This window comes from Rhinoderma darwinii, chromosome 3, assembly GCF_050947455.1.
Source record: "Rhinoderma darwinii isolate aRhiDar2 chromosome 3, aRhiDar2.hap1, whole genome shotgun sequence".
Classification (NCBI taxonomy): domain Eukaryota; kingdom Metazoa; phylum Chordata; class Amphibia; order Anura; family Rhinodermatidae; genus Rhinoderma; species Rhinoderma darwinii.
Window position 1 is genome coordinate 384776540 of NC_134689.1, and position 16099 is coordinate 384792638.

The window sequence follows — 16099 nt, forward strand, 5'->3', positions numbered from 1 at the left end:
ATTAGAAAGCCAGGGGCCTTCTTATAGACCAGGAAATCGTGGCAGTTGAGGATGATGACGATTTCCTATTTGCACGCGCTGGCCCTTTAAGGCCGGGCGCGAGCGTGCGCGCACACCCTACGGGACACAGCCGAACAGAGCGGAAGTGAGCGCTGGCGTCTCCTAGGAGGGAGACGGGGACCAGCGCTCACGGATCCATGGCTGCGGGCGTCGGGAGGTGAGTGAAGCCGACGGCCCGCGGCCATGGACGCTACAATTGCTCATTGTGAAAGAAACAAACGTGCGCCGATCAACGAGCGGTCTTGTTGATCGGCGCTCGTTCACAGCCCATATCGAGCCATGTAAAAGGACCTTTAAAGGGAACCTGTCACCAGCATTTCACGTATTGAACTCTAGTTACCCCTCGCTGGCCGCTGCTGTCAAAAGTTCATCGGCGTTATTCCCTCTCTTAAACTCCTCCTCTGATCATAAATAATGGTCTGCAGACATTTAGCATCTTTTATGGTAATAATCCGGCAGTCTCGTTCGTTCCCCTTCTTATCCCCGCCCACCCTAAATGTTGTCAATCAAAAGTAAGCTGTCACTTAAAAGTAAGGAGGCGGGGTTAACTTGGAAAAGCTTGAGGAATGAAGATATGACTCTTTACAAATGAAGATTTGACTCTTTTTAAATGAAGATATTACTCTTTTATGCTCATTAGCATATGGCATAGGAAGACTAAAAAAAATTGAATACTAAAGGTACAAAGACTACTAAGATAATTTTAGGTTACATGAAAATTATTTTTCACCCACTTCCACCAGGTATTTCTGATTTGAAATGCTGATGACAGGTTCCCTTTAAGGTCCTTTTACATCAACCAATATGAGCTGTAAAAACGAGCGCCGATCGACGTGACCGCTCGTTTGCTCTGTTCACAAGGAGTTATGATCAGTTATGTATGGGGACGGACAAGCGATCAATACTAAGATCGCTCGTCCCCATGCATTTCCATTGTGTTGGCAGCACATCTCCCTCTCTCAGGGAGATGTGCCACCCACCAAGATAATATTTTGTGCTGCATAAATTATACGATCAACGATACAATACGATCGTTGGTTGGTCATTGGCTGATCGTTTACACTGGGCAATCATTAGGAACGAAGGTTCATATGAATGCTCGTTTGCCCAATCATTGGCCCGTGTAAAAGGGCCTTTAAGGCTGGTGCAGCGAGCGCCGATCAACGAGACATTGCTCCTGTCACACGGAACTATAAATGGGGACGAGCGGTCATTACTCCGACTGCTCGTCCCCAAACATTATTATCATGTCGGCAGAGCGTCTCCTTGTTTACACATTGAGATGTGCTGCCGACAACGATAATCTTTTAGTTTTTTAAAAGGATACGACCAGCAGATGATTGAGTGTTTGCTCGTTCATCTGCTGATCGCTGTCCTGTTTACACAGGCAATTATCGGCAACGAACGTTATATGAACACTCGCCTGCCCCATAATTGCCCAGTGTAAGGGCCATTAGTCTTTCCCATCCTGTAAGGTATTATAAAAGGGAATAGTAGATTGTATAAGTGAACAGCAAATAGAGATGAGATAAGATATAATTTTTGGCTTATTGTCCCTATTGTTGCTACATCCGGCTGCTGGAAATCCCCTTTGATCTGCTGTTTTTTGCAGTTTGAAAACCAATTGTGCCATTTTCTGCTGATTTCCAGCCCAATTTTAAAAGTGGCCATATATATATTAGTTGTCACGAACAAATACACGGTAAACAGTGAGGTCCCTGTTCTTCCCAAACCTTTGTCCCTACCTACTTGTACGACCCGACCTAAATGACGGCGCACAACTGGGCAGCGTACCCTATACTAGTACAAGTGAAACTGACAAACGGATAAGACAGAGACAGTACGAAATAACAAAGGGTCACCTGGGAAATACACAGAGGGAGAGGAAGGGCAATTGCGCCACGGAAAAGTCCGGGCGCAAAAGGCAGAGACAGGCGCGCAGGGTCAAACCGGGAGAGTGTGGAAAAACAAAAGTCAGAAGGCAAAGAAAAGTCAGGAGTCCAGCCGGGGTCAGGGGTCACAAAGGAGTCAAGTCGCTAAGGGGAGTCTGAAACAAGGGAAAGTACCAGGCTAGGTAACTCTAATTACATGCAAAGGCCTACTACCCCAGGCTGAACTAAATAAGGAGAGGGCGTGAGCTCAGGAACATCAGTCAGGCTTTGATTGGCCTGACACTCCTGTTCTCCTATTGGCTGCAGACTGCCTCAGTCTGCCAGGCCGGGCGATGCCCGAGCGAGTGACTCTCGACGTCCTGAAGACAGAGGGAGTCCCAGGAAGGGATTACGTGACATTAGTATTTCAAAGTCAAATTGATAGCCTTTTTTAATATTTATTTACAGGGGTCTCATTGGTACCCGAATCTAATCTGCACCAGGTCTACATGTGGTCTATTTTTATAAGAAAAATATCTGTCTATTATGTACATTTAAGGGCAGGGAACCCACGTTTGAGGTCTATTTATTCGAGACCAGCCCTAGCCATGTAACTGCAGGTTTCCATTTTTTATTCTTTATTTGAAACACAGCAAAATGACAAATAACATGTAACATAGGATATAGGATAACATCACAGATGGGCCAGTAAGCCAGAGCGTGATACAATTAATACATCCCACGAGTAATAACATAATATAGCTGAAACATGAATATACGAAAACAAAATTGGTAAAAAATATTTGGGATTGCAGCTCAGCTTCATTGAAGTGAACACAATTGACCGGCTCCCATTACATTCTTTGCTCTTGTATGGGAATGCAACACGAACTCGGAACTGCTCATGTGATTTGTGTACAAAGGTCAGTTTTACGAAATCTAAGCGCAGATGTGTCATTTAGAGCCACGCCTTACAGAGCGAGCGGAATAACTATGACATTACTGAAGGCTGCGAGACTTAAGAACAACTAGAGAATTAGGGCAGACTCTGATTTATTACCTCGAAATCACAGCACAGTGCAGCGTTTTGGACAACATTTCGTAACAACCGCAGCATTTTGTTGCAGTTTGCAGTAAACAGTATAATAAAGATGTGATCTGACTGCAATGTCTGAATATACCCTTAAAGAGGCTCTGTCACCAGATACTTCTCTATCTCCTACCTAATCTAATAAACGCTTTGATGTCGATAACTACTGTTTTGTTTTTTTTGAAAAACGTTTATTAGTGACAACGTTCTGATCATTTTTACATTTATGCTAATCTTTACTAAATGCCCAACTCTGCGGTTTTCTTTTTCGTTTCACCAAGTGGGCGTTGTAAATAAAAGTGTATGACGCTGACTAATCAGCGTCATACACTTCTCTTCATACATGCCCATATTTATTCACAGCACAGCGTGATCTCACGATTTCATGCTGTGACGTCATTTACTCCCGCAGTTCCTTCACTGGAGCGACGTAAGACTGAACAGACATCGCCTCCAGCCGTGCCAGGACTGCTGCTGAGGAGGATAATCGTCCTGGCACGTCTGGAGCCGATGTCTGGTCATTCTCCCGTAGCTCCGGTGGAGGAACTGTGGGAGTAGGTGACGTCACAGCGTGATCTTGCGAGAACGCGCCGTGCTGTGAATAAAGCTGGGCATGAATGAAGAGAAGTGTATGATGCTGATTGGTCAGCGTCATACACCTTTCTTTACAACGCCCACTTGGTGAAAATAAAAATAAAAATTCTGCGTTTTGCGCGCGTTGGTATTGCGTATGCACTGCGTATACGCAGCGTTGTTGCGTTTAAAACGCGCGCACGACTAGCGTTTGCATCGCACGTAAAAAACGCAGAGGGGCTTAATGTGACTCCAGCCTACAAATAGGCCAGCTGGCCCAACCCCTGCTTGCTGGGAGAAGCCTGTTTTGCACCTTATTTCCGCCTCTGCAGAAACCACAGTGTGTGTTTCTCCATTGACGTTGGAATCGCCTTGACACGCCACAATTATGCCTTCTCAGTCGCTGGCACGTGTGCTTCTTGCCTGGATGATCTCACGTCGGTTTGGGGAGCGTCGACCCATGCTGCAGCACCAGACGCCTGTAAGATGTCGCATTTGGGTTCATCCACTTGTGGCCCAACGTACGATAAAAGGCCATTTCCATAGCCTGTATGAGGACTTACGACGGCATCCTGATAAATTTCGAGCCTTCTGCCGCTTGTCTGTGGCCACATTTGACCTTCTGCTTGAGCAAACTCGCTCTGGTCTCACCTACAAGAATACCAACATGAGACGCTGCATTTCACCCGAGGAACGGCTGCTTGTGACCTTGAGGTATGTGTGCAGCTGCTATTACTTAGTCAATGACACTGTCTACTTTACCAGCCCCCCCCCCCCCTAACATGTGTTGTGGCTTTCTTTTTCTTTCTCGTTGTTTTCTAGATTTCTGGCCACAGGCAATAGTTATCATTCGTTACATTTTGAATTTCTTTTGGGAGTGACCACCATTTCGTTCATTGTCACATCCACCTGTGTCGTGTTGTGGCAGAGGTTAAAGAGCACGGTCATGCCTCAGCCCACGACAGAACAGTGGCTAAGTATTTCAGAGGGATTTCTTAGAGCAAGTGAATTTCCAAATTGCATTGGTGCCCTAGACGGCAAACACATTCGTGTGAGAAAGCCCCCACGCAGTGGCTCGCAATACTATAACTACAAGCAGTATTTTTCTATGGTATTGTTAGCCTTGGCGGACACGAATTATTGTTTCACTATTGTTGACATCGGCTCGTATGGAAGCTCGGCAGATGCCCGCATATTCCGTTCATCAAGAATGGGGAAGCGACTCGTGAATAATCGACTGGCGGTGCCGGAACCTTCCATCCTCCCGGGCTCCAGCGGCCCCCCAATCCCGTATGTCATCGTGGCGGATGAGGGGTTTGCACTGACAAGGCAAGTCATGCGTCCTTTTGCGAGAAGGGGCTTGGATGACCGTCGTCGCATGTTCAATCTCCGCCTAGGCCGAGCTCGTCGATGTGTGGAATGTGCCTTTGGCATTATGTCGAACAGGTGGCGTGTCTTTCTGACGACAATGCAATTGTCCATGCAGAATGTCACACGTGTTATACAAGCGTGTGTCGTTCATCATTACTTCTGCCGCATTAATGATGCTACCTTTGATGCAGAATATATCCTAACACATGCAGGCACCAGCCACACTGTCCCGGTTATTCCTCTCGGCCGATCTCTCTCTTCCGGCCTTCGAGTGCGGGATTCTTTGGCGGCATATTTTGAGTGCCCATCAGGAGCCGCACCGTGGGGGCGTGATGACCTTTGAAGGGTTGTCTGTTGTTTGGCGGCTTCACTACACACGTCACATGTGACCAGTTATTTTCGTTTTTTTTGGTGTTCGTGTTGGGTTAGGGACTCGCAAAACATGAGGACCCTTGACGCGGGTTGCGAGCTTACATCTGTCGGGGTTTGAGCAGGACTTTTGACAGTTGGCAACTTTCTTTCTGGCGATATAATGTTGTGTGGCCTAAAGTTAGGAAAGTCCAATTGCAAGTGTACTTAGTTTGTTTCGGAGCCCATGACAGCACCTAAACGTTCGCACCTCTTGCAAACCATGTCAAACCCCGAGAGATTAACTAAAACCTCATATCACGTGTGTATGCATTGGACCAAAATCCAAGAAGTGTGTGAGAGTCTAGGCAAAGGAAATGTGGCCCAAACCTTGTGTTGTGTAGTATCAATGAATAACAACACGAAATCCAACCATTAAACATGAAATTTTTTACTACTGTGTTTTGCCAAAACACGCAGATTTCGCATCAAAACAAAAACACCAACATGGTGTATAATAATACACATCCAACAAACAAAAGAACGGCAAGTTGGCAGCCCTGCACCACACCCAACTGTGGCGTCCAAAAATCATGCCACCAACACACTCAGAGGTGTTGGTACTGGTGGCCCGGGGACGAATACGCCTGCATTTCAGCACCACTATGCTGGACCTGGAGCTGTGTAGGTTGTTCCTCGCCAGCATAGTGGTGCTGATGTTGGGGGTGGTATGTTTGCCCAGGGACGTGGGGAGCCGTAGGGCGCATGTACGGATGCGGGCGTGGCATCTGGGGGGCTGGGTGGAATGGGCCAGGCACCTGGGGTGTGGTGGCCGGCATGGCTGAACTGCGCCACTGTTCTATGGCCGTGAAGCACACGTTAGGATTGTGGGGCGGTCTGGAAGCGTCGATCAATGTTACGATCGACGCCTGCAGATGGCCCATACGGTCCATGGGGACCAGCCGGAGGAGGGGAACAATGCATCGGCCAAAGGCGTCGTCCCCGTCCTCATCAGCGGCTCGCCTTAGATACTCCAGGACACGGGTATCTACCTGGGCAGCTGTGGAGGCCTGTTGAGCACGGGCATGGCGAGTGCGGGCACGCACGGGGCGCTCCTCTGCTGGAGAGGCGACGGCCCCTGCAGACTGCCCAGGGGCGGGCTCCTGGGGTGTCGGCTCTGGGCTGGGCGGCAGGACATTGGCAGCAGGAGGTTCTGGCAGAGACTCGCCAACGTCTGTCTCCTCTGCGGTGTCCTCCAAATTGTCGGTGGTTCTAGAAGGAGAAAATAACGTTAGAACAGAATATTGAACAATGCCCACACCAACACGTTGGCAAACAGGACATGGGCAAACACACATTAGACACATGCAAAGGCAGAAACTCTTACGTGCGCATCTCCATGATGTCCTTCAAGAACATCAGCTGCTTGGTATAGATATAGGGTCGCTTGCGAGATGCGCCATCCCCGCTGCGTCCCCTTTCACCCATTTCTCTCCGAAATTGGTCACGGCAGCTCCGCCACCGTGTTTTGATATCTTGGACTGTTGGATTAAAAAAACACATAACACGGCATCAGAACTATCACCTCTCACTTCTAAATGATGGGCCCTGCACTGCCAATGACGTGGTACACGGTGATGCGCCTGCTCCACCAAAGTTCCTCGTGCTAATGCGCAGAAGACACATACAGGGCCCCAGGTCTTCTATAGGGATCACAGGCATTGACAGAAAATGCCTGGTACTCACCCAACCGACTGCGGTCCCGGGTTCGTGCACTCCCACTCCTGCTCGAAAAGGTTCTTGGCGACCACCTCCCAGGCGTCCTCCTTGACCGTCCGGTTGTGGTACGCCTCCGAGCGCGTGTCCCAGATCGCAGGATGCTCCTGGACAAGGAGGATGAGGCGCTCTACGTCCATCCCGCGCGGCATGGCAGAAGATGATTCACACAGAGGAAGATACCTTCACACAGTCTCCAGGCACTCACTAGGCTTGCCCCCTCGCAGTGGAAACGCAGGCACTTCCTGGTTTTTGTTTGCTTTGTCCAGCTTTATAGACTCTTTTTCATGGACATAACAACTCTTGCGTGATTTTCGCGCATGCAACGCAGGAGCGTCCGTGTGTCATGCGTTGTTTTCACGCACCTATTGACTTCAATGGGTGCGTGATGCGCGAAAAACGCACGATTATAGAACATGTCGTGAGTTTTACGCAACGCACTCGCGCTGCGCAAAATTCACGCATCCTCTGCACTTCCCCATAGAGTAATATAGGTGCGTACGACACGCGTGAAAAGCACGCGCGTCGCACGCGCGTATATTACGCTCGTGTAAATGAGGCCTTAAACTGGTGACAGAACCTTTTCTGTTGGCACTGCACAGTTCTTCTGGCATCCTGCAAACAGAAATTTGCTCTTTAGTCTGCCAGATATTGTAAAGCAAGTGTTCACTTGGCATTGAGCAGACTTGGGTGTAGTTGCACAGTTAACAGATTCATGGCTAGAATCTCAAAATGCCTCGGACACGATGGAAGATTTTTGGCCTTTTTAGGATATATCAAATAAAACAAAGGCATATACTATAGTATTTAGCAGATAGTATCTAGGCTATGACAGTTTATATATTATATACACAATGCTCCCCTAATTCTTTGTACACATTGGCCCTCATTCATCTTTGTGCAGTACTAATGAAATATACTGCAGAAAGTGTACACCGAGTGTCTATACATAGAGGTTGTTTGTAGTCTGTAACCATAGAGACTGCATAGTTGTAAGGGTGGTCAACACCCTTTGTGTACTTACCTGTCCAGAGCGTGCAGGAGCTTCTTGATAATAAATGTTTTTAGTAACACTACTCCCTATTGTTTACCATGAGAGCAGGGGCGTAGCTAGAGGCTCATGGGCCCCGATGCAAAAATTCTTACTGGGCCCCCCCCCCCCGCAAACTTCTCATGGCCGACGGTCCGCTTTCAGCTGCATCGCTGGGTCTCCTAAGTGACCCAACAATGCAACACTAGCAGCCGGGGCGTCACTAAGGCTGAGTTCACACACCCTATTTACGGACGTAATTCGGGCGTTTTAGCATTGAATTACGTCAGAAAATGCGGCTCAAAAGCGTCGGAAAACATCTGCCCATTCATTTGAATGGGTCTTACGATGTTCTGTGCCGACGGTCATTTTTTTTTACGCGCCGCTGTCAAAAGGCGGCGCGTAAAAAAGTGCCTGTCACTTCTTCAGACGTAAATGGAGCCGTTTTCCATGGACTCCATGGAAAACCAGCTTCAATTACTTCCGTAATGGACGCAGCAAAAGACGCCTGCACATGCAATTACGGCTGAAATTACGGTGCTGTTTTCTCCTGAAAACAGCACAGTAATTTCAGCCATAACAGACGCTGCCGTGTGAACATACCCTCAGGGCTTAAAATGTCCGGGAAATAGCCCCAATACATATGTGTCCGCCCCAAAAAAAAATGTGTGTATATGAGACAGCATAGCATATCTATAGCACTACGACCCTATAAACTATGGATAGGATTACAGTGGCTCAGAAGGCAGTATCACACATGATAGGATTAGATACACAGCTCAGCAGACAGTATCACACATGATAGGATTATATACAGTGGCCCAGCAGATAGTATCACACATGATAGGATTAGATACAGTGGCCCAGCAGACAGTATCACACATGATAGGATTAGATACAGTGGCTCAGCAGACAGCACCACACATGATAGGATTAGATACAGTGGCTCAGCAGACAGTACCACACATGATAGGATTAGATACAGTGGCTCAGCAGACAGTATCACACATGACAGGATTAGATACAGTGGCTCAGCAGACAGTACCACACATGATAGGATTAGATACAGTGGCTCAGCAGACAGTATCACACATGATAGGATTAAATACAGTGGCTCAGCAGACAGTATCACACATGATCGGATTAGATATAGGGCCCAGCAGACAGTATCATACATGATTGGATTAGATACACAACTCAGCAGACTGTATCACACATGATAGGATTAGATACAGGGCCCAGCACGCTGACATTGCGGCTCCAGCGCTGGACCCAGGACAGGTAAGAATAATAATTTTGCTTCTTTATGTGTTACTGATTATTTTTGTGTGTTTGTGTTTTTTTACAGGTTCGGTTGTTGGACTTCGGATACGAGGACTTCAATGACGGCCTTTTTTTTTAGTCTCAATAAAATAGTTAATGAGGGTTGTGTTTTTTTATTTCAATAAAATATTTTTTCTATGTGCTTGTATCTTTTTAAACTTTATTATCACCGCCTTAGTAATGGCCGCTGGCTGATTGACAACCTCCATTACTAAGGCGGGGCTTAATGTTAGCCGGTGCAGAGGCTACACTAACCCCCATTATTACCCTGGTACCCACCGCCACCAGGGGTACTGGGAAGAGCCGGGTACAAACCAGTACCCGACCATCTGTAGTGACGGGCAGGCACCTGGGTGGCCGCAGGCTGGTAGTATTAGGGTATGTTCACACGGCCTATTTACGGACGTAATTCGGGCGTTTTTGCCCCGAATTACGCCCGAAAATAGCGCCTCAATAGCGCTGACAAACATCTGCCCATTGAAAGCAATGGGCAGACGTTTGTCTGTTCACACGAGGCGTAATTTACGCGCCGCTGTCAAATAACGGCGCGTAAATAGACGCCCGCGTCAAAGAAGTGACCTGTCACTTCTTTGGCCGTAATTAGAGCCGTTATTCATTGACTCCAATGAATAGCAGCGCTAATTCCGGCCGTAATTGACGCGGCGCTCAAGCGCCTGCACATGCCGGTACGGCTGAAATTACGGGGATGTTTTCAGGCTGAAACATCCCCGTAATTTCAGCCGTAACGGACGCCCTCGTGTGAACATACCCTTAGGCTGGGGAAGGCCAAAAACAGTGGCCCTTCCCACCCTTGTAATGCTGCCTGCTGTGTTGTATCTGGCTGGTTATGAAAATTGGGGGGGACCCGACATCGTTCTTTCCAATTATTTTTTATTTTTATTTTTTTTAAATGACGTGGGGTCCCCCCCATTTTCATAACCAGCCAGATACAATAAAGCAGCAGCAGGCAGCATTACCAGGATGGGAAGGGCCACTGTTTTTGGCCTTTCCCCTCCTGATAATACCAGCCTGCGGCCACCCCAGTGGCCGACCATCACTACAGATGGTCAGGTACTGGATCGTACCCGGCTCTTCCCAGCACCCCTGGTGGCGGTGGGTACCGGGGTAATAAAGGGGGTTAGTGTTAGCCTCTGCACCGGCTAACACTAAGCCCCGCCTTAGCAATGGATGCTGTCAATCAGCCGGCGGCCATTACTAAGGCGGTAGTAATATAGTTTAAAAAAAAACACAAAGACATAGAAAAAATATTTTATTGAAATAAAAAAAAAACCCACACAACCCTCATTAACCATTTTATTAATAAAAAAAAAGCTGTCATCGAAGTAGTCCTGGAATCCGCCGTAGTCCAACGACCGAACCTGTAAGAAAACACACAAAAAATGATTAGTAACACATGTGTTAGGGTATGTGCACACACACTAATTACGTCCGTAATTGACGGACGTATTTCGGCCGCAAGTACCGGACCGAACACAGTGCAGGGAGCCGGGCTCCTAGCATCATACTTATGTACGACGCTAGGAGTCCCTGCCTCGCTGCAGGACAACTGTCCCGTACTGAAAACATGATTACAGTACGGGACAGTTGTCCTGCAGCGAGGCAGGGACTCCTAGCATCGTACATAACTATGATGCTAGGAGCCCGGCTCCCTGCACTGTGTTCGGTCCGGGACTTGCGGCCGAAATACGTCCGTCAATTACGGACGTAATTAGTGTCTGTGCACATACCCTAAGGCTTAGATACAGGGCCCATGTGTGATACTGTCTGTGGGACCCTGTATCTAAGCCTACCACAAGGTAGGCTTAGATACAGGGTCCAGCAGACAGTAATCTTATACAGTATAAGATTACTGTGTGCTGGGGCCCTGTATCTAAACCTACAGTGTGGTAGGCTTAGATACAGGGCCCAGCAGACAGGATCACGCATGGGCCATGTATCTAAGCCTACCATGTGATTGGCTTAGATACAGGGCCCAGCAGACAGGATCACACAATCTGTGATCCTGTCTCATGGGCTCCCTAAGCCTGCTACATCGTAGGCTTAGGGGTTGTGCAGTCCCTAAACATTGATGGCCTATCCACAGGATAGGCCATCAATAGCTGATGTGTCGCCCGGGACCCGCAAATCAGCTGTTTTGAAGGGGCCGCAGCACTCGTACGAGAGCTGCGGCCCCTTCATTTCACTACTCGCCCATACTGTGAATCGCCGACACCGATTCACAGTGTGACCGGAATGAAGGGGAGCAGCTCTCGTACGAGTGCTGCGGCCCCTTCAAAACAGCTGATTGGCGGGTCCCGGGAGTCGGACGCCGCCAGTCAGGGCTAACCTTACCTTCCTCTTCGGCCGCGGCGGGAGTTCTGTAGTCTCGATGCTGTGCGCGGCGGCATAGCGCTGTGACGTCATGCGCTGCGCACAGCGCTTGACGTCAGGACCTCCGCTGCGATCCGGAACCAGGAAGGTAAGTAAAGTATGTTACTATAGTAACAGGGGCCCGCGGCCCGAGTTACTATAGTAACTTTTTATTGATGTGGTGCGGGGGGCCGTGGGCCCCCCTGGCTTTGGGGCCCAGTCGTAATTGCGACCGCTGCGACCCCTATAGCTACGCCAGTGCATGAGAGGTTTTTTTGCTCAGTAAGTTCATTCCTCTTCTCTTCCTGTGTTTCTCCTCCCTGCATGCACTGCTCTAGTCCCAGCATGCAATGTGCATGCAGCAGTGCACTTGCTCCGCCTACTACACCCAGCTCTACTAACTTCTGCAATCTCAGTCTTCATTTTGGTGCTCTCATTCTATTACTGATAGCACAAGCTGAAATCACTGGATATCTGCGTTTTTAAACAACACTCACCCTATATGATGGTACGTAAAGTTTGGTTTTTATAATTATAAGTTTTCTAAATGTATATTAACTGTTTATACAGTCTTAGTTTTAAATACTGTATTTTATATATATGTAAAATAAAAAAAATTGAATTCTAACATTGAAGTGAATTGGGAGAAAAGGAGCAATACCTGCGAATCGCCGCTGCATCCTGTGTCGGAGATTCACAGTGAGCAAGAAAAAACTAAAGGGAAGCAGCGCTCCGAATTAGCCATCGATGAAAAATAATTCCCCTTCATGTAACTCTGCTACCTGTCAACTGAAAAGTCATCCACCACAGGGAAAAATGTTAGTCCATCATGTCTGATTCCCAGGTGTTTCTTTGCGGTACTCCTCTGTGTGGAAATATTTTTCACTCTGGCAGCTGATTTTTCCATTGACAGGTAGCAGAGTTACACAACAGGAAAACAAATTCCCCATCATGGAACTCTGCTACCTGTGAACTGAAAAGTCATCCACCACAGGGTCTCCCTCTGGACTTTCATTGTTCTCAGCCTTTTGGTTTGTCCTGCAGCTGCTGCCGACGTGATGAGCAAATGTTATACCCAAGATAGGAAAAGTAACACAAAAACGATATACCCGGATCCATAATATCTGTGATTTCCCGACAGTCTAGAGATCCGCAGTGACAATGTGCGCTTGTTATTTGCAGAAGGATCCAGCCGTGATTTGATGTGCTTAGGCGGGATATTGGGCGTTGTTAGGGTGCGTGGCTTAAAATGTCACTCTACCAAATTCAAAAGTTGGAAGGTATGCTGTATGGCATGGCATCACAACCTGACCAACTCTCACATTATGATGTCTGAGTTATTCAGTCTGACATACGTGGCGTGACAACCAAACAATCTCCTTGAGCACCAAATTAGTTCTTTTGAATACGATTCATGTAATTCTAATTTTGATAACTAAGGCCCCATGTACACGAACTGATGTTTTTTTCTTCCCGTAAATACTGGCGTAAATACGGGTACTTTGTCCCACGTATTCCACCAGTATTACACCAGTATATATGGACCCGTGCCCGTAAATACGGGCCCGTTTTCACCAGTATTCCACCGGGCACGTTCTCTCTACAAAATAGCACTGCACTAATCGGCAGGCCCTTCTCTCTATCAGTGCTGTATGGAGAGAAGGGGCAGCCATTTTGGCCAGATTTTACGCAGCGGAACGCAATGATTGTAAGTAAAACTAGTTCATACGTACCCCGGCTGTTGTCTTGGTGACGCGTCCCTCTTTTGACATCCAGTACGACCTACCTGGATAACGCGGCAGTCCATGTTACCGCTGCAGCCAGTGATTGGCTGCAGTGGTCACATGGGCTGAAACGTCATCCCGGGAGGCCGCACAGGAGGAAGAAACAGGTAGTTCTGGTTAAGTATTAACTATTTTTTGTAGGTTTCTGTGAGCGCCACGCATGGTACTCACTGTCCAGGGTGCTCAAAGATTTACTGGCTATCAGTGCAGCCACTTCTCTCTATCCCGCACTGATCGTTTAACAATTTCAGCACCCTGGACAGTGACTATCCCCTGACGTCTCCTAGCAACAAACATAGCCACCCGTAATTACGGGAGCCCCATAAACTTCTATGGGCCTGCCCGTGCCATAAGTACGGCCTGAAATAGGACATTTTCTTTTTTTTTCTAAGGCCCGGGCAACATCCCGTAAGCAAACGGGAAAGTACACGTGGCCGATACAAGTCTATGGGCCCGTAATTCCGGGCATTTTCACGTTCATGTGCATCGGGCCTAAGGATGATCTCTTTGTTATTTATGTTTTTTTAATTTTAATTTATATATACTTTGGCAGTTTTAATATATTTTTTTATTCTTTTTTTATAGTCTCAAGAGGATTCAAGCAGTGTCGCTGAATCAGAGAACATAGATTCTGATTCTGATGTTCAACCTTCCCTTGATGTAAGAGTAATATTTTATTTTTTATTTATTGTAGTTATAATTTCTACAAAATAACATTAATAATCCTTCTTTTAGGAAACATCTGAAGATGATACATCAGCCATTGCTATTGTACTGAATAACAGCTTGAATCTGGTAAGATCATTTAAATTTTTTTAGAATAAAACGCCAAATATTTCACAAAAAGTATTATAAATATATATATTTTTATTATTTTCAATAAGGATTACAAGCACTTTTAGAAAGACTAAGGGAACGTATCGATTCTGAAAATAGACTAAACCCTTGGTGCTTTCAAAATGATCCACGTTGGGGGCCAAATGAGGTCCGTCCAAGTACAACAGAGGATACAGAGGGAAGGCTGCTGAACACCAATTGGTGTAATTGTGGTTGTTGTCAGATTATGCCACGTGTGGAGGAAAGTCTATGCTGTAAAGAATTTTGCGCCATAGACAGTATGTTAGAAAGTACTAACTGCATAACGGAAAATGAAGCATTTCAGCGCTCAATATTGTCAAGAGACTATCTCATAGAACTAATTCAATTTGTTGGGGAATTGACTCAACGTGGATTTGAAAGGAATGAAAATCGGTTAGTCTACAATTTTTTTTAAATTAAAATATTGCTATTGATGTATGTCAATTGTGTATGTTTTTAGATTTGTAATTCTTTACAAATATTGAATAGACTGCTGAAGCTGAAAATATATTGATTGCGTTTATTTAAAAAAATGTTTATGGTATCTTTCACAGACAACTTCGACATGCTGCTTATCGTAAATTTATAAGTATGGTCTATGGATTTCTTGGTCAAGGACACCGTATTCCAATACCTTCCTGTGTAGTTAGAAAAATACGTGAAAAATACCCGGATCCAAGTGGAAGATATACTGGCTTCAGGTGGTTTGCTGGTCATGCCACTGGTTCAATGACAACAAGTTTGAATTTCTAATGTCTAATTACCTAAAAGACTGTTAAATTATCTAATTTCTAATTATTTACAGTTATGCTAGTATTGTTTTATGTTATTTAAAATAAAATAAAAATATTTTTTTAAATACTCTTGTTTTTTTTAGATGTAATTTTTCAGTTTGTACTTCATTCTATATAATCACATGTTTTATTTTGTATTATGAAACATTCTATTAAAATGTAATCAAAAAATTAAACCGTAGCATACATTACCCATAAACCAAATTAAAGATAATAATAATAATATAAACACACAAGTGAGTAACAGAACTATTTTATTTATTTTTTTCTTTCAGAAATATATTGAGTGCATTCAATAGAAAACTTAGATAAAACTTACAGACTGTAAATTAGATTGTAAATGTAAAATCTGGTTTGATGCTGGCTGATGATTTCCTCTTTGTTTGGTTTCGGAACGTTCGCTATGTTGGTGGGCAATTGCTCAAGTTTTGATTGCCAAGAATATTCCATTTCTTTGCGTAATAGACTCATAACAGTTTCCAGAATGTCGTCAGTAAATTCTTGTGAAGTGTGTTCATACAGTGCTTTGACAACCCAAGCTTTTCGACCTTTGGAGTATTCGACTCGATGACGAAGTGTTCCAACAGGATCCCCCGAAACAGTTGCACGTTTCACCACAGCCTTGACACGATCGACATTTTTGTTGTGGTCTAGAGCAGCAAGTTGGCTACGGGCAACCATAGCATCCATGAAGTAATGTATTCTCTTGGGGCGATACTTCAGACTAACACTATGGTAAATTTCCAATTCACCTGTATGACAAAAATATGTAATTTGTCTAATGTCCTTTATCAAGTTCTTGTTATCAACTATTTGGACTAATTTTTCAAAAGCAGGAGAATCTTTTATTA

The 16099-nt window shown here is 45.8% G+C and overlaps 1 protein-coding gene and 1 long non-coding RNA gene across 2 annotated transcripts; one reads left to right on the forward strand and one right to left on the reverse strand.

The window, feature by feature from the left end:
- Positions 1-5804: 5804 nt before the first annotated feature.
- LOC142748329 (uncharacterized) lies at positions 5805-7149 on the reverse strand. Its single transcript, XM_075855421.1, has 2 exons — positions 6701-7149; positions 5805-6585 (listed from the first exon to the last, which is right to left on the reverse strand). Exons 1-2 carry the CDS (start codon positions 6874-6876, stop codon positions 5922-5924), a joined length of 840 nt encoding a protein of 279 aa, XP_075711536.1. The 5' UTR covers positions 6877-7149; the 3' UTR covers positions 5805-5921.
- A 7038-nt stretch (positions 7150-14187) lies between these two features.
- On the forward strand, positions 14188-15185 carry LOC142748330 (uncharacterized). Its single transcript, XR_012882230.1, has 3 exons — positions 14188-14256; positions 14332-14391; positions 15009-15185. It is a non-coding gene; the product is annotated as an uncharacterized LOC142748330 (long non-coding RNA).
- Positions 15186-16099: the final 914 nt, after the last annotated feature.

Excerpts from the sequence above, each read along its gene's own strand:
- LOC142748329 (XM_075855421.1), bottom strand. The coding sequence starts at position 6,876 with ATGTGTTTTTTTAATCCAACAGTCCAAGATATCAAAACACGGTGGCGG. Across the intron at positions 6,586-6,700 it reads GACATCATGGAGATGCGCAC|AACCACCGACAATTTGGAGG; the intron begins GTAAGAGTTTCT and ends TTCTCCTTCTAG.